Source organism: Bactrocera oleae, chromosome 4, assembly GCF_042242935.1.
Source record: "Bactrocera oleae isolate idBacOlea1 chromosome 4, idBacOlea1, whole genome shotgun sequence".
Taxonomy (NCBI): domain Eukaryota; kingdom Metazoa; phylum Arthropoda; class Insecta; order Diptera; family Tephritidae; genus Bactrocera; species Bactrocera oleae.
In genome coordinates this window covers 73373878-73401755 of record NC_091538.1, presented here as the reverse complement: position 1 = coordinate 73401755, position 27878 = coordinate 73373878, and the positions used below count along the sequence as shown (strand labels likewise).

General features: G+C 35.9%; 1 protein-coding gene across 3 annotated transcripts in view; it reads right to left on the bottom strand.

Moving 5' to 3' along the window:
• Positions 1–27878, bottom strand: part of 5-HT1A (5-hydroxytryptamine (serotonin) receptor 1A) — a 119194-nt gene that overhangs the window by 38191 nt on the left and 53125 nt on the right. For all 3 annotated transcript variants that reach the window (XM_070108655.1, XM_036367661.2, XM_014237669.3), the window contains 2 exons: positions 17546–17679; positions 15691–15800 (listed from right to left, as the gene is read on the bottom strand). In XM_070108655.1, coding sequence (XP_069964756.1) covers positions 15691–15800; positions 17546–17679 — 244 coding nt within the window. The remainder of the gene's footprint in view (positions 1–15690; positions 15801–17545; positions 17680–27878) is intronic.

Here is a 27878-nt window from a genome sequence, read left to right as displayed (position 1 = left end):
CGTACACACCATTGCAACCCCTTAGTTTTTATTTACTATTTCAAGTGCCCTTCAAACTGTTCGCGGTTATAAATCTTACTATATCGTTTGAATCAGCAATTAATTCCGCGCCACTTATTGCGGCCACGCTTTTAATGAGCGCATTTTCACAAAACGAACGAACGGAAAACAGTCGTAGTCTTTCAGGGAGTAAAAAAATAAAATTCAATTTTCGTAAATGCTTGGCATTAATGGCACTTTAACGCGTGCTCACTAAATACATAGTGAGACATAGTAAAGAGCATAACGGCGAATGGAAATTGAGAGTATTTCGCAACAGTAATGGCCTTGATAAAATGTTGTCGTTAAAAGTGTGGAGCAATTGCACTACTTACTACTTACCACTCGATTTATAAAGCTTTTACACTGTGTGTGTGTGTACAATTAGTAAAATTAGTAGCAGGAAAACGTTTAAGCGTGTACTCTTATATGTATGAGCCAATGTTTATACTGTTCTAGCGCTGAAGACTTCTCCAACTTCTTCAACTCCGTTAATTGAGGAATAGAGTGTTGAACGCCCCGTTTTTGTGAACTTATGAAACACTTAGTTTCCCTACAATATTTGCTTAGATTTGTGCATGAAAGGGTATTAAGGCAAAGCTGCTTTATTGCCAGCAAAAATTACACAACATTTACAGAAATATAAAATAAATAATACTGAAAGGCCCAAGGGTTTAATAAAAGTCCAAACCAGTTAAATAAAAATAACAATAATTTTCAATAAAAGCATTTTATATGCATATAAAATATGGGCAGACATTCGGGGCAACCACGCAGTACATCTAGATTATAGAATTTACGTTTTATGTGCGCGCATATGGAGTTCACACTGTGTTTGCGTTTATACACACGAAATGAAATCAACGCTTCGCCAGTGAGAGCCACACCTTAACAGAAACAAATAGAGTGGGGACAGGTGCAGCCGCACATAAATTTGCAGCCATAAAAACCAAACACCTTTTACGACAATTTGCCAACGTTCAAAAATACTTAAATCATACCGTAAAAGTCAAACGCTTTCCTTACAATAATACCTGGCACATATACACACAAACAATGCATGAAAAGTTGGCTTTATTGCTTTGCTGGCAATCTGCAGCATCCACTAAAATGCCCGACTATGTGGCAGTTGTGAGTGGCTCTACTTGCCTGGCTACCATATGTATACCTATGGCTTCGCGTCCTGTGGGGATATTAGTCAATGATTTTCGGCCGTCAGTCGCGCAGTCCGAACCACTAGAAGCCATTTACTTACTTAACTTACGGCTCACTGCGCTGTAGGTGGCTATCCACACCCGTTGTATTATAGATATACGATTTGTTTGTTTGGATGTACCATACAAGGTGGCCTAGCCCCGCTAGGTGAATATATGTTAGTGAGTTGCAATTAACGGAAAAGTACTTCTGATTTAAACAAGATTGCGAGGCAATGGATATCTATATTCTATCTATTTGGATATATTATACAATATATATATATATATATAATTCTAGAGACGAGTACTGCCCTAAAATAATGATACAACTGATCATCTCTTTAAGGAAAGGGAGAGAGAGAAAATATTTAGTTAAGTTTTGCTTTGAGACTTGAAAAAAGACCATATTTAAATCAGAAAATAAAATGGATTCTTATGGAGGGACCATCTGTATATCTGACAATTGATGTATCTTTACAAGAACAACCTAAGAATTCGTCTAGTTTTTGAAATAAAGATTCTGTGAGTTTTCGTTTAAGAAATCATTCGTTATATTTGCCGAATGTTATATCTAGCTTCTGCTGAAGATTCGATTCCCCTCTCCCGCACCCTGTTTTTTTACTCCAGCCCTCCTACTACTTTTCAGCTAGAGTGGGGGGACAGGATTCCAGGCTTCTATAATGCTGCGTCCTCTATGCTTTCTGATTAGTGATGTTTGTAGGAATTTTTTTGTGTGTGTTTATGTTCTGTGGCTTTGCAGCAGTTAGTAGTTAGCAAAAGTTTGCGCGCCACAACCAAAACTGGTCATTAATCACTTGAAATGGCGCAAACTATAAGTGGCACACGCTTACAAAAGCAACAAAAAATTATGAGGAAACATTCTTCAGCTCTTCTCTCTCCATCACCAGAGCTGCTTCTTTACTTAACGGGCGAACACCTGGCCCTTATCACCAATGAACCAGCTCCGCAGCCGAAGCGTTATCACCATCGAGCAGCACAACCAGCGACAACCGGCAACGAAAGCAGGCAGCTTTACCGGGCCGTTTATGAGTTATGTTACTGTGTGGCCGGCGTTACTGTTTTTGTTGTTGTACACATAAAAGTGGTAAATAATTTCAATAAAGAATCGCATCGAGCTCCGTGGATCACCTGTAGTGGATTACATTGTGTTTATGCGGTTTTGTACTCCTCTCGTTTTACTGTCACAGATTTCGCACACACACAAACTCACGCTTATGCGCTCATCTGGACGAAGGCTTACACTGTATGTTTTATAAGCATTAGTTATTTTCCCTTTAGTGGCTTAGGCGAAGCTGGCTCTTACGGCATCTTTCTGCCACATTTCGCACCTCCAACCGGTTTCTATGTATACTTGTATGTATATACATATATATACTAGAGTTTGAAGGGTGTGTGCGGGGGTGTCGCTGTGCAGGTGCATAGCGTTTGAGAATTAATGTGCTCACTGCTGTTTCGTATGGAATAATTTATTTGATTAATTGTGTATTTGATATTGGCGGCCCTGTGGGTGAGTAGCACTCTTTGTTTCTTGCATTTATAGCCTTTTGGCATTGCTAACTTAACCACGTTCACCCGCTTTCGTACCTCTTTTCCGCGCCTTTTGCCTTTGTGTGTCATGTAGGGCTGTAGGGGGAGGGGCGGTGTCGGTCCAGAGGGCTATAAATTTTATTCACATTTTCATTAAATTGATTCACATCGCCATCTGCATAATCAATTCGAGGCAGAAAGTAAGTGCCGGTGTGGCCGTTGTTGTTGTTGTTGTCAATGTAGTTTGCGGTTGAATTCAAATTTCCAATACGATATTTGAAACACTTACTTAGCAGAAGTTGCCTTTGCTGTTGTTGCACAGGTGAAATATTTCATGTAATGTGATTTCAACAAAGCATGGCGTGGAGCTGCCATATCGGCGGCGATATTGAAATTCAACGCAACGCTTTTTGATACTGTAATAAATTAATCTTAGATAAATCAAGCAAGAAATAAATCAAGTAACTCTCTCTCATTGCACTTCAATTCTAATTAAGTATTTGCACACCGGCGTAAGTTGTATAATCTATTATTCAGAAACTCTGCACGCATTTACATATTATTATATATGTACATCATATATGTAAATAGTGGGATATACTTCTTTATAATTTATAAATAAATTTTGTTTTAAGTTGAAATTTTCACACTACCTTTTTATACTATCGCAACCTGTTGCTACAGAGTATAATAGTTTTGTTCACCTAACGGTTGTTTGTATCACCTAAAACTAATCGAGTTAGATATAGGGTTATATATATATAAATGATCAGGATGAAGAGACGAGTTGAAATCCGTGACTGTCTGGCCGTCCGGACCACTGCCACGTCCACAAAACGCCATTAATCAAAAACAAATAAATTGCCATAACTAAGCTCTGCAATAAGATACAAGACTGTTATTTGGTACATGTGATCCTATGTAGGGAGGGGCATCTGCAGTTAAACTTTTTTTTAAAGTGGGCGTGGTCCCGCCCCTAATAGGTTTAATGTGCATATCTCCTAAACCGCTAATGCTATAATAACAAAATACACTGGAAGCAAATGTTTTTAAAACCTCTACCTACAGTGTGAAAATAGTTGAAAGCGGGTGGCAACTCCGCCCACTCCCCATATAACGGTACTGTTAAAAAATACTAAAAGCTCGATAAACCAAGCACTAAACACTCCAGAGACATTAAACTTTATTTCTGGGATGGTATGAGATGACTTTATAGGAACCGCGTTCAAAATTTCTAGGAACCGGCGTGGCACCGCCCACTTTTAGGTGAAATTCTTAATCGAACCAAAACTGTTCAATTCACTAAGTACTAAATATGTGGACCCCAGTGCCTATAGTTGACCTTCTACCGAAAATATCAGTCAATCCACAAAGAAATCTCAAACGAGTATACTATTTAACTTTGCGAGAGTATAAAATGTTCGGTTACATCCGAACTTAGCCCTTCCTTACTTGTTTGATAATCATTGCGATTTTTTAAGCCACTCTGAAGTGAAAACTTTTTGGAAAGCCGTCATTTTAACTAGTACTACGATAATTACCTGTATTACTTATTTATAGCAATAATAATTTTTTTGCAAATTTTTTCCTTAAAAATGGATTTTATTTGGTCCTTTTGTACATTATTGAGCATACTTTCGACAATATAGAGTAATTTTTTCATGCAGGAATATTAAAGCATAAGCCGGTAACAGAGCTTCCCCCAGAACGTCTTGAGAAAAAAACAATTTGCGGTGTTCACCATATTTATCCAAGTTTTTGATTGATTGCGTTTAGTTTTAATTTTCGAAAAATTAAAAATGGGGTAGGCTGAGAGAAGAAGTTTTGGTTGATACTTTTGTATTCTAGAAACACCAGTTTTCCCATGCATTATGACTGTTTCGGCAATTTCCTTGACAGCCGGTTCTGCGTTCCTTTTCGGCATTCATCACTCCTAGAGGAACGATGGTCTTACCAGTATATGTTCGACATTTTCCCTTCGATTGCAATGAGCTTTAGATGAAAATATTTTTAAACTGTACCTCTAACTGTTCGTAAAAAAATTGCATCAGCCATTTTAGCTGACTGTTTATACCGTAGACTTGGTAAAGAATACAGTTACGGAAAAACAGACCATTTATTGCTGTGATGATATTTTGATATTTGACCCGATTTGGTGAAGCATTTTAGCAAATTTTTTATGGGAGAAAATCATATCAGGTGGCGGTGTCGGCAAATTTTCTATTCCCAAAAAGGGTCACCCTAACACGTACACCGTAAACGAACATATTTGCTTGTTCTTATAAAATTGCTTATATTGGTGCACTTGGGCGACAAATTTGAATGCCTTCAATGACACTTGAGCCATGAAATACCTTAATCTAATTTCGAAATCCTATTTCAAAGCGCAAAAGTGTATTTGTGGAAAGCATACACACACACACACAACTATCGTATATTGAATATGCATGTAGGTGTGTGTGTGATATAAGTTAATTTTTCATTACCGCAAACTTACAATGCTACCACAAATGCGATTTACTTGCACGCTTCTCGAAATTAAAGTACTCGACTCACACACACACATGCACATTCCTAGGCGTCCATAATTGAGTGCGGTAGTGAATGCTCCAAGAGGAAATACTAATGCACTTATTTGCGATTTCCCGACTAAATTTTGTCTATTTCTCGGTACGTATGTGTGTATGTGTGTGCGAGTTCTGAAGAGACTTCGCTCGTGTGCGTTTACTGAAAAGTATAAAACTTACTTAAGTTTACACTTAATTTCCTTTTCTCATTTGATTTCACTGAGCCATTTCTAAAGCACACACGCACACATGAGTATGCAGCCACATATCAGCAACACTTTATTTCCACTTCAATGATAAACGTACAAATACATGCTCACAAACGACAGACAATCTCAAGTACAACAACAATGTGGATTCACAATCGAAATTGATGGAATTTCATTTCGAACCTTTTTGGCTGGCTCTTCCGCACGTTTTATTATAGTCCCAGTGTGTGTATGTGTGCGCGTGCATTGTTCGAAAGTAGAGCATGGAGTGTCAATTCGACTGCCGAGCAGAAATATCTTGACGACAATTTCACTAGGTCCCAACTCAGTAAAGTGTAAAAATAATGCTCTGCCAAATAGCTAAAATAAAACTATAAATAGAGAGGGATAAGAAATAAAATTTTAAGTATGGGAAATAAGACAATTTACTTCCCTATCAGTTAATGCACTCAAGACACCAAACAAAAACTTTCCATGTGACGTCAGGCGCTCGGGTGCGAGGGAAATCAAATATCACAAAAACAGTTAAATACCTTTATTTTTGCTGTTATAGTGGCAATTAGTGTTATTGTACGTATTAATACGTTACGTTGGGGAAATAGTAATTAATATTCGGAGTTGCTCTGGGAACTCCACAAATCACTAATGAAATACAGAGGCAGAGCGAGGGAAAAAGTTTGGTTCGGGTGAATAGAAAGAAATGCAGGGCCATAAATGCGAATAGAAAGCGCTTTTATAGTCATTCATGTAGGAGAGTCTCTGTCGGCAACAGCTAAGGTCCACATGAAATTTATAATTTCATGCAGCGTTTGCATTTGCCTATACGATTAAGAGAAGGATGGTTCAAATAGATGTATTATAAAATAAGACGCTTTTATTTCTCTAAAAGTTAGTTTGGACAAATCTCTTTACCTACAACAGTAAAATGAACTTAATTCGTGATAAAATCATCATAAATTAGTTCTCGGCAAAACGTCGAATTTATCAAGAGACTCTGTTCCCTGGCATCCTGCGAAGGCGAAAATGGGATTGAAAATATTAAAAAAGAAATTACTATCATTCATGAATATTTTTAAAAATAAATAAACTTATTTAAAGCACCTCAGGTTAAGACAGAAATACTAACTTCAACCATCGTAGAAAGTGTGTACGGCATTGGTATGCAAAATAAAATGCCATTAAAAATAGAAGAGAGTTTTGATATAATGATGGCTATGATATTTTATCAGTTAATTATGGCCCCGTTTTCAAAATTAAGGAATAGAACATTCTTGCTGTTTAAAATTTTATAACTATATAAAAATAATTTTTTGTAAAGAAAATATCATAACATGGTACCTAAAAATCTACCATAACTATATACAACAAACTTGTACAATAAAGTAGTTTTTAATTCTCCCTTAATTGCTATGGCATAAGCTCGCATGAAATCACTTCACTTTCCATCACACCACTCCATTGATAATTGCCGCCGCCTTAACGAATTAAAATTGAGGCACCGGATGCTAATGCAATAAAATTAGATGCCAGTTACATCTAGATAATTTACTACAGATGGAGAGACACCTTAAATTATGCAAATTGTCGAAAATGTGAGCACACGGCTGGCAAAATATGTGGTAGTAAAATGATTTGCACTTATATTTTGTAATCATCGATTTGTAAAATTAACAAGTGTAGAACGCTTTCCATTTTCCATACCGAAATTTTGCGCAAGAAAATGTGTGTGCATCAACACAGGGACTTACAGTGAATGAGGCGGTCGCTAGCACTACATATCGATCGTTCCGAATGACAAACAGCTCGAGTAATTCACTTAATTTTCGTAGAAATAGTGGCGACACTAATAACACTAACGGTAATAATGCTTAATGGCCGCTGGAGTAGAGCGCCACCATGTTTCGCTGACAGTGTGCGAGAGAGAGATTATGCAACACAAATTTCCTTTCTTCACCGTTAGTGCAGGTGAGCGTTGTTGCTGCACTTGTAATCGTAGTATATTCGAATATTTCCGTGTCACTAATTTTTTTAGCAATTAAGTGAAAGTGCTTGAGGAAGGTAGCTGGAGAGCTGCAGAGATTTTAAGACTAATAAATTAAATCCTCACACACATCTACATGCAGACATATACCGGCAACACTCGAACTTGATTAAATGGAGAAAATAAAATTCAACCAACTGTTAACATTGAATTTGAAGTGGAAGCGGAATGTCGCATGCCGAAGTTGTGAGTCAAGGGCAGTTCCTCTGGTGATCCCAGAAGCATAAGAGGCAAGGTACAAGTAACAAAAACGAACTTGCGCTGAGCCGGAAATACTAATGTCAGCGCTGACCCAAAGTTAAAATTCTTATTGTACTTAAATCGTGAGCTGAACATTGTTGCAGCTTGTCAACGACATGGGCGTCGTTATTACCACGTAGAACTTGGCCTTAGACTTGATTACTCACAGGGTACTGTGTTAGTGATAGTAGACTGCTCTTTAGTCCATTTGTTGGAATGACGTCATTTTGCGCAAGAAATGCGAAGCCAATCGTAAATCGTCAATATCTTTGTAATCATACTAGGAATTAGTGACTGCGTTCTACAATTAAAGAAATAATAGCTCCTTCTGGAAAGTTTCAAACAAATAATTTTTCTTTTGCAATACTAAACCTTTATCTTTATAATTTTCGAAATTTTTCATTCTAATAGTTAGTTCTAGTTCGCTGTATTATTGTTTATTGTCAGTCCCTTGTTTTTGAGATGACACCTATAACCACGCTTTCTAATGATTAAATGAATTTATTTTAACCACTTCACTCTAAAAGACTTTCTATTAGGAGCAGTTGCAGTCCACTGCTCTTTGCATTCTAATTGGGTCTGAGAAGCTGACTCGTAACTTCTTATAAAATAAAATACGTGGTGGGATGAGTTTTCTTTGTGACAATTTTCTTTTGACGTCATTGTGTTGCACAAATGCCTTCATATACATACATACATACATATTATATATAAGTACATGTAGTCGTTGATATCCTGGTCCCTCGTCATTTGCTGTTACGTCCGTTCGTTAGTGTGTGGCGCGACCATTAATCTTTATTTCACTGCCAATGTGTTAAATGGACAATATTTCTTTCATAGTTTACAAGCTTTGCTGGCGTTCGTGTGGAGCCAGCTCCGGCAGTCCCCTCCGTGACCGTGAGTCGCCTTGTTACCGTCTTCACAGCACACCCGTCAAACTGTATGTTAAGTATACTCGTGGCCGGTTTGTAGGTCATCTCACCAGTTGCTTCCTGGTGTTGTCCCAAGGTATGCCAGCATGAATGTATGTATGTATTTCAGTTGACTATTGACTGTTGCGCCAACTATGTTTTCGCCTATGAAGGCATGTGTGCATGTGTTGTTGTTAAGGAATTCTACATCTTGTACTCTATTAGTTTTATGTACATGTTTAAATGTTTCTATATATGTATGTACATAAGTTTGTGTGGTGATTTAATTGATGACTGAAAATACCAGAGTTGCTTTTAGCAAATAGTTCATGGTATATGGGGGTAGTTTGGGAACTCACACGCGCTCTATTAAAAAGTAGGAATACAGAAGATGAAATTTACGTATGCCGTAAATTGGGGACTTGCGATCAAATACACCAGACTGTATAACAAAAGATTCTTACGACAATATTAGAACCTGTTGCGGGATTGAAGGGTTTGCTACGGTATAAATTATTAGCAATTGATTATGGGGCAAGGACTCACATAAATTCTTCATCAATGACTAAACCCTCTTTCTGTCGCAAATTGCATTATGCTCCGAACTCACCTAAATTGGGTTTGGATTTCATCTTTTTGGTCGAGACTTTAAAATAGAAAGCCACTTATGTCCGAGCGTAAATGCTTTGTTAGATAATTTAATTGATTGTCAGTTATTTTTTGCAGAAAATTAGTGTGGTAAACAAATTTAACGCAGCTTTGAATTTCTAGCAACTATAATAACGGTTTTTTGTACTCTTTCAGCCACAATTTGACCATGCATTCCAGTCCTCTGTCATCTCCCCGAACAGTCTGCTCAACTTTGGTATTAAGGGCAGTTGGACGCTGCAGATACGAATTTAATTAATTCAGTTTTTAAGCGTATTTACATTTAAACAACAGCAACAACAAAGTGGCAATAACAACAAATGGCATTAATGTAGCGAAAAGTTTAATGAAAAATTGATGCATGCGAATGACAGCGTCCATAGAAAAATTTCGAGCGGAAGCCGCCTTGCTGATAAACGACATTTAATTTGTTTATTGTCCACATGCACATTTTTTAATTATACACCTGAAAAAATAGAGGAAAACAAAAATAAAAACTGCTTTCTTCTGTTGCATGAGTTTATGCTCAAAATTGCGGCGAACTTCAAATATTTACTTTTGTAAAAAAAATGCAATGGTTTATATAAAAAAAATGTTTGTTTGTACTTTTAACGAATTATAGTGAATAAAGGTTAGAAATAGTTAATTATACAATTTTACTAATCGTTTTTAAATATTTTAATATAATATTCGTTGAAGGAGGCAAAATTCAAATCTTTTGAGGAAATTTTAGTTGTGTAAATTTGGATTTTCTCCCATAGTTTTGTCTAAGAGAGAAATTATGATATATAATAAATTGAATTGTTTATTCAGTTATTGATTCTTCAACATAGGTCTGCTTCTCTTATCCGTTTGTGTAAATGTGACCCTTAGGTCAAATTCGCTTAGAACTTCTATACAAATTACACTAGTTTCAAAACTGTTAAAAAGTGTTAATATTTGAACAATATATTAGTGAATGAAGCGCAATTCACACAACTGTATATTTAATGAAAAAAATATTCTCCCCAGCTGGTCACACGCATCCCGCTTTCAAATGTATGCTCTAATTAATTGCGAATTCAATTTCACTTAACCCTAAATGGTTTTCTAGCACACGATCATAGCAATCCCCGACTAGGCAAGCCTAACTGCAAATAAAACACGTCGAAATAAATCTGGTATTTGCTAGTCTAATCAGCGTGCGCTTGCCTCTCTACTTACAGTTTGCTATGTGGTGCGCCCCCTGTGTGCCTTTGTCTAAACTACACCGCTGGGTAAGCCAATGAACCGCAAAAGCTGTGAATTTTTCAGTAATGTGTCCCGTGAGGCTTATTTGCAACAATTATAAAACAAATAATAGTGAAGGAAGGCAACAATATAACCATTGCAATGCAAATATTTATGCTCTCGAAACACACACGCACATTTTCGACCGCATTGCGTATTGTGTAGCGTATGATGCTCTGAATTCCAACGTGGCGGAGGCGGTGGCGTATACTTTACATGGGCCTGTGCTTTCAGGCGTGCACACTCCTACTTTCACCGCATTGCGGATGGCGATTTCTGTGGCCTCCAACCACATCTGGTTAGATACAAATCACTTAATTTCGTGGCAAGTTTTTGCGTAAATTTCGCAGCTGTTCTCCCCTTTTGTGTGTTTGTGTTTGAAATCATTATCGTTGTTGTTGTGTCCATTATAGCGTGGCTTCACGTGATTTTTTTCGCTTGCGAAATAGAGGTAGACTGGGTCTAGATATGGTGGCGTATGCGGTGGGAAAAATCGAAAATAAGTGTGGCAGAAATTAGATCGGAAAAATACTCTGGCAAATATACTGTCCCCATTTCAAATATGAAACAAATTAATGCAGGGTAGTTCAAAAGTAATGCACATGTGTAGTAGTTGGAGAAAGTAAAAGAATCCGTCAGTTGCCTCTGTAGCATGTGGCAAGGTATATTCACTTAACGTTAAAAAAACATGTTGCACATGCATACTAATCAGTTCTTGGAAAAACATAAATGAGAACGAAAGTATTCAAAACTGTGATCAACAAAAAGCAATCTATCTAATCCTACTAACACTACCGTTAGATGCCCACTGCTTTTAGAATTGGAATCAATGTTATCCGTAATATTCATTTGCTGGCGTAATAGTTTCAATTTTTAAAATTGAAATTACTCGCTTGTTGTGTTTGATTACTTTTTATACTGCAATTGCACTATTGAAGTACCCTGTACTGTATAACCAAAACTTGTATATGCTCAGAGCAATCGGTTTTACAGTTAATATTTTATCCAAAAATGTGGCACGCAGCGCACACTCGCTGCCTATGACCGCAGCTTTGTTTGTTTATTAATATTTATTTCTTTGTTGGCAATGTTGTATTTTGGCCACATATTTAACCAAGTTTGTTGGCCGCAACGAAAATTGCACGTTCACTTTATTTATATCCACGAGAAAATCAATTTTAGCTTTAATTTATTTTTATGGGCATATTTTTCGGAAACTACGGGATTTGTTGTGAAGTGGAGTTTTGGCGTGGAGTTCTGCGGTTGCACCAGGTACATTTCGTGGTTTTGTGTTACATGAGTATGTGCAAATATGCATGCACAATAGGCTCCACCAAGTCCACCAAGCGCCAATTTATATTTAATGAATATTTATTTTTCATTTCAGCTAAATCAATTTTTTGTCGATTTGCTGTGAATAAAATAATTTGAAATTAATAACGCAAATTTAGAAAGCGAGCAAAATGCTTCTGCTAATAAATGCCTGTCCATTGACATATGTTTTTGCATGTAATGAAAGTTTTTGTTACAATTTTTTATTGAATATTTATTAGGTATATTTATTTATTTTAACGGACGTTGTTGAAAACGAATTTTGCTATAAAATACTGATTACCATTTGCTTTTTTCATAATTGCCATTGTAAATAAATATTTATTCTCAACATGCTTTCAGGCGGAATTCCTATTAATTCGGGAATCATCGCGAGAATGCTTTTTTTTCAAATGCAATTTGTTGAAATTAGTTTAAAAACTAAGTTTAAATACTGTGTGTATTCATAGAAGTCTTTGTTTCTAATAAATAGCATAACAATAGAACAGTAATGAAAATAAATAAAATAAACAACAACAATTGCAACATCTTTAATTCGGTTAATTGCCCAACCCACAAGTCCACAATCGAGTCACAAAAGTTATGATTTAGAATCTGTGGAAAGTATTTCATTTTATTTAAATTCTTAAATATTAGCTATTTAGGGTAGGAATTATTTCTAAGTGCAAAATTTTAGGCAAAATTGTACACCAATCGCACCAATTTTTTGATGCAGAATCAGTAAGCCTCACGCCAAGCTAGTTACATTAATATTTGAAAGACGTAAAGTGAAACAAAAATCAGTAAATCCTTTTTTTGGGGTTGAGGCAAAATTTGAGCCCATTTCATTTTTTATAGGGTTACTGCAACATTGTATGGTTAAAATTTACCTATGATCCTCACCGTAATACGCAAGGTTACATCTCATATGTAAGGTCAACCAGAGGGGCGTAAATAATTTTGTTCGTTACATGAGGCTAAAGGCATATAAAGATCAACTTCGCAACAGTCGCTGGGTTGAACGTACGATGTTCGTTGAATAGTATTAAGATGTCCATACTTTACGATATAGTCTGCAGGATGAGAGTACATCACTGTAATGGGTATATGAAGCGCCAGGCAAAACACAGACCAATTTTTGTATCTTATTTAGTAGGAACAGCTCTAGTAATTTATCAAATAATTTTTCAATATTTTTGATACTCCCTTTGCATACAAGAGAGTTTTTTTTAACACGAATTGCGTTCATAATTTTGTTTGAAATTGAGCAGACCACAATATAAAAGATATGGTAGGTTCTCCTGAGTATGATACGGACAGTCATCCTAACATCTAAAACAACCATAAAAATCTATTTTCAAGATTAAAAAGTAAAAACATTTTTTTTCAGCTATCTTGATTTTTTCAATTTGAGAAATTAATAAAATTCTAATCTGTAATATAGGCAGATTAAATGAAACATAGGCCGTTTCACTATAGCTAATTTTTAATATTTAAAAAATATATATATATTTGCAATGTGAGACTGTTATTAATCATAAAATATTTTTAATTATTTGAAAAGCACTACCTTTCTTTTGTATTAAGATTTAGGCAGTGAATATAAGGTACATCAATAATTAGATACACATACGCACTCACTTTATTAGGGAATAGAACGCTGATTCAAAGCATTTATTGGAACACGTGTTAAGATCAAATTAGACATTACTCACGCATGTGTCACAAGTACATCATATGCCGCACTTTTGGCAATTGCCACTTCAGTGGAATCGGTGACGTCAACTGTCAATCGAAGCATAATCTTTTCAACGCGATGTGTGTGTAATATGATTGATGACATATGTCAAACTTCTCAAAAAAGCATACGAATATATGATGTGGACTAGAGTCGTTCAAAATATACTTACATAGAAGCCCACACGCCTACATAAAGAGCATGTATGTGAAAACCAAAGTGAAAATCAACAATTGAAAATTGATAACAGCATATATAACAACAACAAATGAGAAGATCTCTTTACACTCGTTAACCGTGATTAATATTTTAACGCCAAGTAAGTGGTGGGCTGAGCAAAAGCGTGAAGGAGTGCAAAGAGATGCGCAGATGCTTGCGTGGAAGAACGAGTTTTGGCACTCTGGGTTTTTAAAAAAAATCCGCGAAGATTTTTGCTGCGTTTCTGCTCGGTGGTAACGCAGTGTTTAATTTGGTGAACTTGTTTTTTTCATTCTCACAGGTTTCGGAATATATATGTATATAAGTGTATAGGTATATATGTTGCATATACATAGAAAAATAAGCGGTATTAAAAACACGTAATTGAAGACATTGGATGGGCGAGATTAAATCGGTCTAGTGGTGGTCACTTTCTCGGTAGGTAATGTCGCTTGCTACAAAATTTAAGAGGAAGTCATGAAAATTTACCGTTAGTTAGTTTCGAAATTGTAGGCAAACTTTGTAGTTGACTTTGTGCAGGTCAAATGGGGTTTTTTTAATTTTATTTATAAACTAAAAGAGCACTTATTTACAATTTACATAAATACATATGTATGTAAGTGTATCAGATCGTCCGAATGTCACTATATTTGGTTACTATTTATTCGCTGAGTTTTTAAACAAATTTACCTAGGCATGTTTTCTTTCAAATTGCCTTTTTTTATTCCACTGAGAGCTCTGACTGGTGAAATTCATGTTTGATTGATTAGCTCCCTACGACAGCACAACACATACATATAATACCCACCTACATATATATTATATATCTACACATACTCTAGTTGCCTTTGGGGCGTTTAGGCGCCAAGCGACAGGCAAATTAAGCCATGAAAGCTTTTGAAAACGAGCGTACACGCCATCACTGATTTGTTGTTATTTTCCTTATCTTATTTGATTTCTCTCACTTTATTTCGTACACAATTAATTTGTCTTAAAATATTTTAAAGTTTTTGTTGTTGTATTGATATCTGACTTTTATTTTATTTGCTGTCGGTCCTGCAAATGAGAAACAAAAGCCGGAGAAGTCAATCAAAGGCCTGAAAGCAACTCATTAATCTTGATTTGAGCTTGACAAAAGATTAAATACCGAAAATCAAATAAATTTTGAGAAACGATATTTGAGTGACAGCCGAAAATTTAATTGGAATCGCGTTTAAAGGCACTATAAATTTAAAAGGACCTTTAGTTTGATCTAAAACTAATGTAAACAAACATAGATACAGCTCTTGTATGCAAATATTGTGTGAGCATGTTTACTCTTTCTTTACAAAACAACTATTAAATATTCTTTTCTTATTTGATCGAGCAATTGCTTTGTATTTCCTCCGTCCGAGTTTAACGCTATCAACATATCGATTTCATTTATTTGCTTTCAATCAACGTAAAGCGAAAGACATCACTGGAATCTACATGGAGCGATTGAGGCGTGACACATCGATATGCTATCGATTCTCTGCCATTCATCCTAAATAACGGTACTCACGATGTAACGTTTATTGCTAAATACTCGCCTTGAGACATGCCGGGAGTAAGGCGTTATATGGTTGCGCCTCAGTATGTAGATTCTCACTCCTCAGAGCACTGGAGTTATATATGTGCCATTCGGTGATACTTATACCTAGATATTCCATATCACACACATACATACAATCGCACACACTTATATGACAGAGCAGTTGTCTATTAAAGCTTACCCTACTTCATTCGGTACTCACCTATCGAGCGCGATGGCGACTAAATGCAATATGGAAGCCGTACAGCAGAGCACATCGCACGACGTCCAGATGTCACACAGCTCCGGTCCAAGTATCCAGCCTTGGCTTATCTTTTCGGAGAGAAAGTTTTTTGCACGTTTATTCAGTTTTCGTTTAGTTTCGAATGATGTGTGCGTGTGTGCGTGTTCGTTCACACGAGCGTATTTTCCGCAGAATGTGTTGTTGTTTTTACATAGTCAACATATTTGTTGTGAAATGGTAACGTTTGCCGTCAAATCGGAGAACACGGAAAAGTATGGGGAAGAGAGAAAATAGTGACAATGTTAGAAATGTTAAAAAGCGATGATCATGTGTAGAATACAAATTGCATATATGTAACGGGTATAAATCCTATGGTCTTAGTGCTTGCTAAATTACGTGCTAGCCAGGGGAAATGGTTACCCAGTAGTAATATATGAATACATATCAATAATTGTACTAACACTTCGTCTAAATCTCATGAGAACCTGAATACTGACTTAGTACCATTAAATTTCATCGATATTAGCAATACGAATGCAGTGATTTTGCAAAGAAGTCTACAAACTTAGTAATTAAGTTTCGACATTTAACATTATAGAAGCTAAATATTTTAAAGCTGCCCTCTTTTCAGAAGAAAGGAAGTGAGGCCTTCTCTAACAACATAATATGGCCAATGCACTTCATCAACTGAGAGCTTCTTTCTCCGTAAAACAATACAAATTTTAATTCTCAAATATCAGGGCATCAACACTTTGATATTGTAATCTTTAAGGAAACCGAGGAATGATATAAACTCATTTCAAGCCATCTGACCTGCCAGTGGATTGAAAGTGCAGAGATAGCAATAATACGACGAGAACGTTCAAAAAATAAGTTCGATAGTGGTTGGTTTCCCTCTGGGTTAAGCAAAAGCACGTGCATGAGAGTTTACGCGTTAAGTATCAGTCAGTACACGCTATTCTATGATAAACTTTATACTCCGTACATCCACATACTTATCATACATACGTGTGTGTGCTTAACTATATGCGACGAATTGCGTCATTTAAGGTAAAGCCTACGCACATGCGTTCATCATGGGAAAAGGTCATAATATTGGCTTTCGAAATCTGCGAGTCTATTCTGTTTGTATGTATTTATATACGAGTTCTTGCAAAAACAAAAGGTCGAGTATTTTGTTGCTTTATGAATTTTTGTGGGTTTTATAAAGTAAATACCTATTTCTGTGAAGTCAATTATACTAAATATACAGCGCTATGGATTCGTCTTCATTTGATGCGTTCAAAAAGAAAACTGCTGAAGAATAAATTGTAAAGAAGCATTCAATATTTCGAGAACGACAACAAGTGCGGTCAATTGAGGAGCAGCAAAACGTTTGCAATGCAAATTATCATTTTTATGTGGAATTGTAATTTAAGTTGAAGAAGACATGTCCGCCATTTTCGGCGCACTTTTTGGAGGATTTGTTTGAGACTTGCTTTAGTAATCTAAAATAATTCATATTTCGAAAGCCGGTTTTAATTTTAGTTGGTAACTAAATGAAACTCTGAAACTTTATGAGACTTTATCGAGAAAAACTAAAAGGTGTTATGCTCGTATGACCTTTGAGTACTCTGACCTGTTAAGCTGAGAGAACTTGTAAGTTCTTAACAAGTGGATTTTGAATGGTCGCTGAAATAGTGTCTGACGGATAGAAGGTTAGTAGTACTATGCAATACTGTGACCCTGGTCTACTCATACCTATCATCGTTAGTTTTTTATCTGTTGATTTTTATTTTACTCACTGTTCTCTTTCGTTTGCTGCAGTTTTTTTTCTGTGCAGTTTTTTGCTTACCTCATAGACGGCGCCCAGCGGCATCACCAGACAGGCAACGAATAAATCAGCAACAGCCAATGAAGCCACCAAATAATTGGCAACATTCTGCAAGTTACGTTCCAATATTATGGCAGCAATTACAAAAACGTTTCCTGTTGACGAGCGCCAGGAGCAACAACAGCAAGGAAAGTGAAGCCAAAAAGAAGTGTTGTTGCCAACGCAGTCAATAACGGTGATTGTTTTTGTATTGAGTATGTTGGTGGCCACAAGACATTTCATCAAGAGAGAAGAAGACGAAGCCGCCCATATAACCACATAAAAAGACATGGAAGCGATTTGATGATTTGATGATGTGAGCCAGTGGTTATGCCATAAATGCGGAGGAATTCATTTCAGTTTTTACAAGCCATTAGTCCCATACATGTCGATGTACGAAGATGTAAAAGCGTTCAATACAGCGTTATTATAATGAATGTGAGGCAGGTTGGCATGTTTTTGTGGTACCACATCCGTGTTCACAATTATCGCCGGAGTTGAAGAGCGAATATTGTGTGGGCGTGGGTGTTGGCATGAAAAGAGAAAAGAGAAGACATAAATATACAGTTATGAAAATAAAAGCAGAAAAAATGTTAACTCCTACAAAAATAAAAAAAAATTGCTCCACACAAGAACTTGAGTTTGATTTGTCAGTTTCTATGGCAGCTATACTCGGACACTGCTAAATCGAGCCAACTCGTCACATCACTAATCATTTACAAGTATATATGTATATTGTACAGGCTATCTGACATTTCCTTTCAATATTACTTTCATATATTTTGTTATGATATGGGCAGAATTTTTGCAGTGAAATCACCTAGTCTGCGCGCAGATATGGCAGTTGCCAAGTTTTAGCCTGAAATGAGCCAGTTGCATACGAAAAAAAGCACTGGTTTTGTGTGCACTGTCTATCATTGGTATAAATATCGTGTTTTTTTTTACTATTACTAACAAGTTGAATGTTTTAATGCGGGGATATAACGGTCTAATACTTAATCATATTGACATTGTATTTTTTAGTATATCTGCATTCCTATGACTGTAAATATGGTTTGAACTGGGTGTGCGTATCGAAATTAATACCAACGATTACGCAGACATGGAACTGTCAATAAGTCACGTGTCAATGTGTCAATAGCAGTGCACCGACATGACAATGACAACACTGGAGTCGGCAGTGACGCTTCATAGGCGTTAGCCATTTCTCGCTGCGGCAGCCAGTCAAGCCGCTAATGTAGATTAAAATGTATAAGTTGCGATAATGCATGTACATCCATATTATCTTAATGAGCACTTACATCGGTATGTGTGCATGTACTTGTCGGGGATTATATCTTAATGCATGCGATAAATCATTCACTAAAGCTGGCTGTCATTACAGTTTGCCATGGAAATTATCGCAAATGAATTTATGTGGCGGATAATGAGCCAAATTACTATAGTTGTTTAGGCAGATATGAATTATCCTTGTTTTAAGGGTCTTTTTTTTAAGTTTAAAGATAATTTTAAAATTCATCCACTCTATTGTACATTTTATAGCTTATTCACGAAGCTTTGATCTTTAAATATATTATGTCATTTTGAATGTTGAAAGATGTCAAGAAGACGAAGAAGGAAATGCACGACCTTGCTTTTCACCTATGCGGTTACAATTAATAGAGTTGAAATAGACAGAAATACGTCAAGTTTGTCCCTAAGTATTATTCTTCTACTTTCTGCTCCCTCTTTATTCAGAAGCTTTAAATTAGGTGATTTATATTATATTATATATTATATTATATTCGCACTTATTTTAAACCCAGTTACCTTCTAGCGTTTATTTTAGTGTGACAACGTCCGTACATATACTCGTATAACACTTTTTAACTTGAAAAACTTTATAACATCATCATATCATAAATTAAGTTTGCTCCGTTCTTTTATTGCAATTAACGCAGCTTAAAAATCGTAATAGGCGGAACTTAGAGTGTGAACCCATAAGTAGTTTCGTCTATTCGGAGTCCATAGTATCCGTAGCTGCAGAGCGTGTTGCACAAATTGACTTCGCAAACTTTAACATTTACACTAGCAGGGCATTAAAGCAGCATGGACGTAACAGCAACAAAACGGCGAGAAAAGCCGAGCCTTGAAAAATTAATGGGGAAAAAGTAATCATAATGACGTTGATGATTAAAAACTTTACGCGCGTTGCATGCAACAAAATACGTACAAACAAAAGAGTGCAAATGAAGAGAATGCTTCGACATTAAAGTTGCACACTTAGAAAGTGCAACAAAATAAAAATGTGTCATGTAATGATAGTCAAGTGGCGGCTGAGCGGGGCGTGGGAAGTAGCTTTTTACAATGCAAACGCTGTGCCACATCATGGCGGCGAGGGCATTAAATAACCTTAAACAGTGATGACTTCGCTCGTAAAATTCGGTGGTTTCAAAGAAAGAGAAAGAAAACAAAATGTTGTGTATATGCAATTGCGTACATAAACGCACACATACACACCCATACTTAAAAGCAAACGCGATATGAAAAAGAATTTTAAATTTGTACATTCGTTGTTCCGCTACGTACAGTATCTGTGCACCGAATTGTGACTAGAGAAGAATTTGTAAAGTTGTAATATATAAAGTTGCTTGCTAGCTTTGATGGAGGGAGAGCCACAATTGGTGTGAGAGCTCCCAGCGGTCTTTTATAGAGCCGTAAGAATCCATTGCCGTTAGGGAAAAGTATTAGGCATAGAGAGTAATCAATGTAATCCACTGGGACGTGTTGTTTGTGCATTTTTTTCTGTCCTTGAATAATTGCGTATACCTCTTACGTATATTCTGCTTATAATTTCCGAATCATTTTTAAACCGATGTCCGTCGCTGTACATACGCAGTCGGGGCTGCGCAAACACGCAGTATAAGTACATTAGGAAGCATAAAATTAAAGCGGAGAAGGAATAAGGTTTTTAAACTTCTGCCCCAACTATCGTTCCCCCAAAAATTGAGTAGTAAAATAATACTCGTGCTGAGATATCATAAAAAATCAGTGAAAATAATGTCGGGTAAATGTGCAACACTGCAGTTGTGAGACATGTGATGTGCTTTCATAAGTGCCACACATACGTTTGTCTGTATGTATTCGTAAGCGGAAAATAAAACGGAGAAAATGCGCCATAGAAATAAAGATAACTGCTGACGGGAAGTGCTCTCAAAAAAGGTGGGAAAGAATACCGTTTACGACTGTGTTAGGGCTACTTGAAGAGAATATGAAGATAACGCAAATTTGTTGCAACGGCAGAGTAGCAATGCCCCCACTTTATGGTTGCTCCTTTCAAAGAATAGCAGTGACCTTAATATGTGGCTGCACTCTTTGCAATTATATTGTTAAACTATTATTTTGAATTAAAAACAATAAATTTATGTATATTTAGACTGTTAACTGGAGTAAAAGTGCAGAGAACTACGCAAAAAAAAAGTATATATATTTTACCTGCTTTTCTTACTATTTTATAGTCTTTAAAGGGATGACAGTCTTTAGTAAAGCTGTGTGCTTAGGATTGCTAAAGTAGCTTCTGTAACTTTAACCTTATATGAATATCATCCGATTTGTGGTTTTATGAAAACCAGAAAATTTTAAAACTTTTTATCATGATATTATAAATTATCAGAAATCTTTATATAAATTTTCAGCGTTTAACTATAGACAACAAATTGAAAATTTCGCCGCTCGGTTAGGTTAACAAGTTACGGCTTACTTAGCATTTGGGTCTCACAAATACTAATAGCTTGGTAACAGCTACAACAGTAGCAGACCACGTGTCGTATGAGTAACATTTATATACGAATTTTTGTACTCGAACGTTTAACGGCGACGTGTGCTTCTTTGTGAATTTTTGGAAACTACTTGCATAAGAACATATTCCAAGAGTAGAGCAGTAAGTAATGATGTGTCTCTCGCTTTGATCAAAGGCAAGCTTGTAATGTCCTTATGTCCTTAGGCGCTCGAATGCGCCGGTACAAGGTAATTTCGGAGGCGAATGCGTGAATGTATATAAAAGTGCAACAGACTGACAACCTAATAACAATTTTTATTTTTTTACATTTGTGGCGCATCGTTTTCACTTTTAAAGTAGTACTTACATGCATCCACGCAACTCAAAGAAAAATAAAAGCGAAAAATAAATAAAAAAGTAAAACGCCCAAAAGTTCTGCCACTCGTACTCTCTTCTTTCCGCTGATTTACCGAAAATTAAACTTCCGCCACAATTTGTGGCAAGCAATTTTCAAAGCATACTTTCGTTTTTGGTTTCGTTTTGAATAGACTTTCCTCGCCATTTGCACACACATTGCGTCGCCTTGCGTGTGACGTCTACTCTGCGGGTGTGTGCCTCGGTTGCTCGGTCCCTTCCACGTTTGTACCTACCATGTGTACATGCTGACTACACGGGCATTCTCTTTTCATCTCGTTTTGTTAGTGTAAGCTGGAGACAAGAGACAAGTGTTGGTTTCTGAGTAGGTTATAGCGCAGTGTCACGTTTACCTTGGCACTTATGACTGCAAAGAATCCGATAAACGACTTTCACCGGTTTCGTGTAGCTTGTATACTTACACGCAGCTGTTTACACAACTTGAGTTTCATATACACATATGAACAATGCACATGCTTACAGATTTATTAGCAGAAATATTGCATTTGAACTTAAAGTTGTGCATTACATTTCCTGATTTCTTTTGGCAATGTTCGGACGTTATAGAGTTTAAATTTGCGTAATTTTTGGTGAAAGTGAATTTGAACTTTTCAATACGACTTCGAAGCATCAGAGATTGGTAAGGCTTTCTGACTCTATTTTTAGTAATTAAAAAACAATTTTTAGAATCAAAAAAGTTTTCGCACCCTTCTGCGAACAGTTCGTTTATTTTATTTTAACCGTTCATTTCTAGGTTATATTGCAGTTTTGCACTTTCACACTGGCATTAGTTTTGAAAACTAACTAAAGAGTTGCACAAGAAAACAAAGACTTTGTTTATGCATTATCCTTAGTAATCTTACGCAGTTCGCCGAAAATTGAAGCGTTGCTGATCTCTTTTGTATATACTCCAATGTGTGTTGCTGTACGTAGCCATTTCCTTTCCATGCCCGAGCACGTTAAATGTGAATATTAAATAGGGTGCCGCTCAATGACAGTTGAAAATGACAAGCGAACGCCTGTGACATGCGCACAATGAAGAAAAATAAGTTTTTCAAACTTTATGCATATGCACTTTCATATACGTCAATATCAATATTTGTTTGCTGTTCATATGTACATGTGATGTACATACGTAGGAAATGCGAGAATGCACTATCTTTGGTTGATTTTCCGCTTTTGCGCTCCTGTTTGTTTGCTGCTGCAAGCTTGTGTGTCACTCATGCTCAATTTCACGTTCAATTGTCGGTGCAAGCACACTTACGCGGGAACACATATATGTATATAGTATATACTTATGTATGTGCATAGGTATATGTATTTCAGCAAACTGTCGCCAATTTGTAGTCTCCGCCTTCTCAGTGCTTTTTTTTATTTCCAAAATTTGTTGACAGTGAAATCGTTATTGACTCGCCTTCCCCCTTAAAGCTTTCCATAAATGGACGCTGAATGCATAATGCGTTTTATTAAAATAAAATTCACTGATTTAAAAATTTTTGTCTTTGGTTTTTAATTACCTTGGACCTCCAACTTATTAGTATTTGTATAGTAGTAATTGACACCTTACCTTAATAATGGGTTTGATTTGTAATATCGGTATTTACTAAAGTATTTTCTATGCAAGAAAACACTATATAGTTTAAGGTTGACCGCTTGCACTCCCACTTTGTAAAGAGCTGCTTTGAAGTTTGTTACTTTATTAACTTAACTTTACGGGCATTCGAAACCATTTTGATGATTTTTTACGTAACACCCTCTCTTGTACCATAAGTTTACTGGGTTCAGTGCTCATAAAAACATTAATCATAATTTACGAAACTCCTAACCATATTTTTTTACAGAACACTAAAACTTGCGCCATTCAAAAATGCTACATACCATGAAACTATCTGAAAACTGTGAATTTTATACACGTGTCTTTGGAAGTTTAGGCTGAAATTATAATTAATTCTGGTGAAGCCCTCATTTATAAGTGATAAGAACATTTCAGTGTGCTTATTTAACTTTACTTAAAAGTTGATTAAAAATTAGAAGTTTAGTTCTCGCAAATTAGGGTTTAAGCGAGCGCTGGGTTTAAATAGTTTTCGATGTTTATCAAGTTCATTACTTTATTTTACATTACAAATTCTTTTAGAATCTCAATTTCGTTGGTATGTGAAACATCTTAATGAACCGGTATGAGCATATTTAGCTTAATCTATTCAAACAAGCAGATTCACATTATACGAAGCTGCATATATAACATTTATATGTACATATGTATATATTTCCCAGAATTATTTAACACATAATCCAATTATTCCTTAGTCCGAAATATTATTCATAGCTCCAGTATAAATACCTACATACTCAAAGTCGGTATTAGCTCACGTTTCGTTTGAATTCTGAAAACAAACAGATTTCATTGCCGGTTGCTCAAATTAATCGATAATGCAACTTTCTGATAAATACATACTATATTATACATATATATGGTATTATAATTACTTCTATAGACTAAATGGACATCCTTAACATCCATAAGCGCAGAGAGTTTTGTTGCTTTCAAGAAAATTTAGTTCAGAGTGACGAGAGAGTTCGACTGCTACAGTGGTTGGAGATAAATACTTGTATTTAGAGTGCAGTGGAGTGTTACAATGATTTTCTATCTGATTTTGCTCATTTATCACATCACAGGGTTAATTTAATAGAAAAAGCAGATTTTTCAACGAAATGTAGCAAAATACTCCTTTGTGCTGCTTAAAATGGTATTTTAAATTAAAAGGTGTTTTTCCACAAAGTGTCTATTAAGATTTTCTTCTATTGTTTGCCTATTGCAGACATTTCTACTTATTTGCCTCGCTCTTCTCGCATTTCTATCTTCGAAGTTTCGGTCGTCATTTTTTGCGCTGTGAATTCCTCAGCAACACCTTTTTTGGGGGGAAAACGGACCGGCACTGAATTGTTGATTGTTGTTAAATGCATTTTTGTTGCTATTATTGCGCCATTGTGGCTGATGCCGTTGCCATTTTTCAATTTACCATTTCTACTTTATCACTTGAAATCTTCCCGTCGCTTTGTGTATGACTTCAATGTATTCAGCGTTCTCTATTTGCTATTCTCCCATCACTTTTTTGCCATACTAGATTTTTTTTTTTTGATTTCAAAAACTTGTTTTCACCAGCTACAACCGCTGGACATGTGCTTAGCCTGAAATTGCTGGCAAAAAAGAAGTGGAGAAGTGGCAAAATAAGGCAAAGCAAATAGTGAAAGCAAAACGAAACTATTGCGCCATTTCTTGGCAACTATGGCTCTCGTTACAGTTTGTCCATTTTCTGGCGCACAATCTTTGCGTTGCTGTCCTTCCAATTTGATTTCTTTGAATTCTGTTGTCACCAGTTTGTCGCACTTGTTTCTTCTTGCTTTGCCTTATTCTACCAGTTTTATTTGCCCTTTTTGTTCGTTTTTATTTTCCTTTTGAACGAGCAAGCCTTACTGGGCGTTGCTTGTGTCTTATTTCTTCCATTTGGTTTTCAGTGGTTTTTGCAATTTGTTGCATTCTCTGCTAGGCATCATTTGTTCATTTTTGTTGTTACCTGTTACTTGACGCTAAGCACAAAACATAAAGCTGCTTGTTTTCTTTCTTTCCATTCTTCCGTCCGAACGCTTCCAGCTACACTTTTAGTTAGATAATCCATCTCTGCTCAGTTCGTGTTGTTGTTGGAAGAGTTCTTTGCTTTTGTGGATTTGTGCTATTTTTTCACTCACAACTTTATTTGGATTAGAGTGTTCAAATAAATGGAATTCTAAGGAAGTCATTATTTCTAAGAGGGAATCAGTGGATCGATGGGGCTTCCTTACAATCCCAGCCACTTTATACTATATTTAGTAAACCTGCAGTTGGCCGGATATGCTTTGACAGAAACTTAATTTTATCGAATTATTTAAAGCGTTTCGGAAAGTTTGACATATTGGGGAGTGTACTTTGTTTTCAATTTGCGCAAAGTCCAAGTTCGAGACAAAATGTGTTAAGTCTATGAGAGGTAATATAAGAGGAGGATCAGAACTGCATTCAGACTTTGCATCAGTTTTATAAAATATATTCAAGAATCTTTCGACCGGCAAGTTAAAATATTTGAGGTGATTGGAATTTTGAAGTACGAATTGGCTTAATATCTCGAGTAAGGCTTTAATTTGTTTGCTGAATAAATGAGTTTATTTTATTATTCCTGGAAAACATGAAGATATCAAAAATATTTGCAGGAGAAATTTATTATTTCCCTTCAATTTTAATAATAACTCCAATAACAGAAATTTAATTTATGTATTAAAAAGCTCTTTTTTTATTGCTTTTGATTCCATCTTCTGATTACACATTTCTTTATTGTATTTTGTTTTGCCTGCGATGAAGTCATAAAGGATTTGTATTGCGGCCATTGGCAACAGCTGCTGGCCAGCTTTTGTGGTCATTATGGGGCTGCTGAACTCACGGTGTCAAGGACAGTGAATTTTACATACACTTAGGTATATCTGCAAGTGAATTTTTGGGCAGATCTAAAAAGTTAATAAATACACAGATACCATCAAAGGCTCTTTCGTTTGGATGCCACCAATCTCCAGTCGGGAAGCATATGCGATGTTTAAAAATATAATAATCTAGAATATTTGGCGCAGTAGAGTTCAATGTTATTTCGTACAGGTTGCGAGTTGATTTTGATATCGATATTTTGGATCGTACTACTCTGGATTTGATTAATTGGTTCAAAATGAGGAGTGTGATTTTCATATGTAGTACGAGTATTATTTATAAATTCGAAATTTTTCCTCACTTCCATTATACAGTTTGCCGTTTCCATGAGCTGGTGAATGCTTCATTATCTACATATATTAACATACATATTTCGAATGCTTTTTGATAATTTTGACCAAATATTTATTTCACTTAAATGAAAAAGTCACCCTCACAGCTGAGTTCAATTGCAAAGCATTGTTGAAGTGCATTAAACTGCGCAAATACTTCTTGAACCCATCAGGATCATAAGATACTACCTAAAAATATATGCAAGAGAGGAAAGTGTGTGCATGAACGGTATAATGAGAAATCATGCCTAAAAATTATTCAATAAATGGTAAACACCAAATAAATCAAATGGAATAAGCTTGAATATACATTTGTATGTATGTGTGTTCCAATGTTGGGCTGTCGGTGGTTGTACAAGTACACGAGTATGTGTGTAAAATTCTACTCTGCCTGTGTAATAAATACACACTCGTTGATGCAAAGAAATTATTTTCAATAATCCACAATAAATCCGTTTTTATACATCATAAATTTACTGTTATTTACACGTATGTTCATACCAACACGGCTGCAGCTGTGGGCATGAGGAATGATGGTATTTGTGGCAATATTGATATCAATATCCTTTGATGCAACTGGTGCTTGTTTTAATAGAGATCTTTGATATTTTAAGGCGATATAAATTGTTACACAGTCAAGTCTTGATAAAACAGAGCTTTGTATTATTCAATTTATGTTCGACTGCATATGAGTTCTTGCACATTTCTTATGTTTCAAAGTGCATAGCAGGTTTGGATAATTCTAGCAAACTTGTACAAAAAGTTATTATACAATAATTATTCACCGACTTGAGATTTTGGAACTTATTCCTGCTTTTTGTACTAAAGTTAATATCCCATGCCGGAGGCCTCAGACAAACACATTCTGCCTTAAGTAGGAATTAGATATCACATATCCAGGTTTGACTGCACTTCGAAATAAACCAATTTGCACATAATGTGGCCATATTTATTTCCTCATTCACATTAACTGCTGTTAAGGCTGTTGAAGTGATAAATACGCTTTTTGATGCAAAAATATCGAACAAGCGCAGAAACCAGAGAACGTGCTTGTATTACAAGTAAAATGTTAAAATGGGGCAACCTTTCTTATAAGTTACACGAAGAAGAACGGATGCTTAAAGTGTATTTATGCAACATCAACTCCTTTATTTGCTGTAACAAATTTGTGTAGTAACAAATCGAATCCTTCCGAAAAATTCGGACTAAAGACAGCTTTTTAAAAGCAATGCATATTTAACTAATTTTTTTCTGTTCTTGCCTATTAAGTGTTTTTCCAAACTATAAGTAGCATCAAAACTGTTA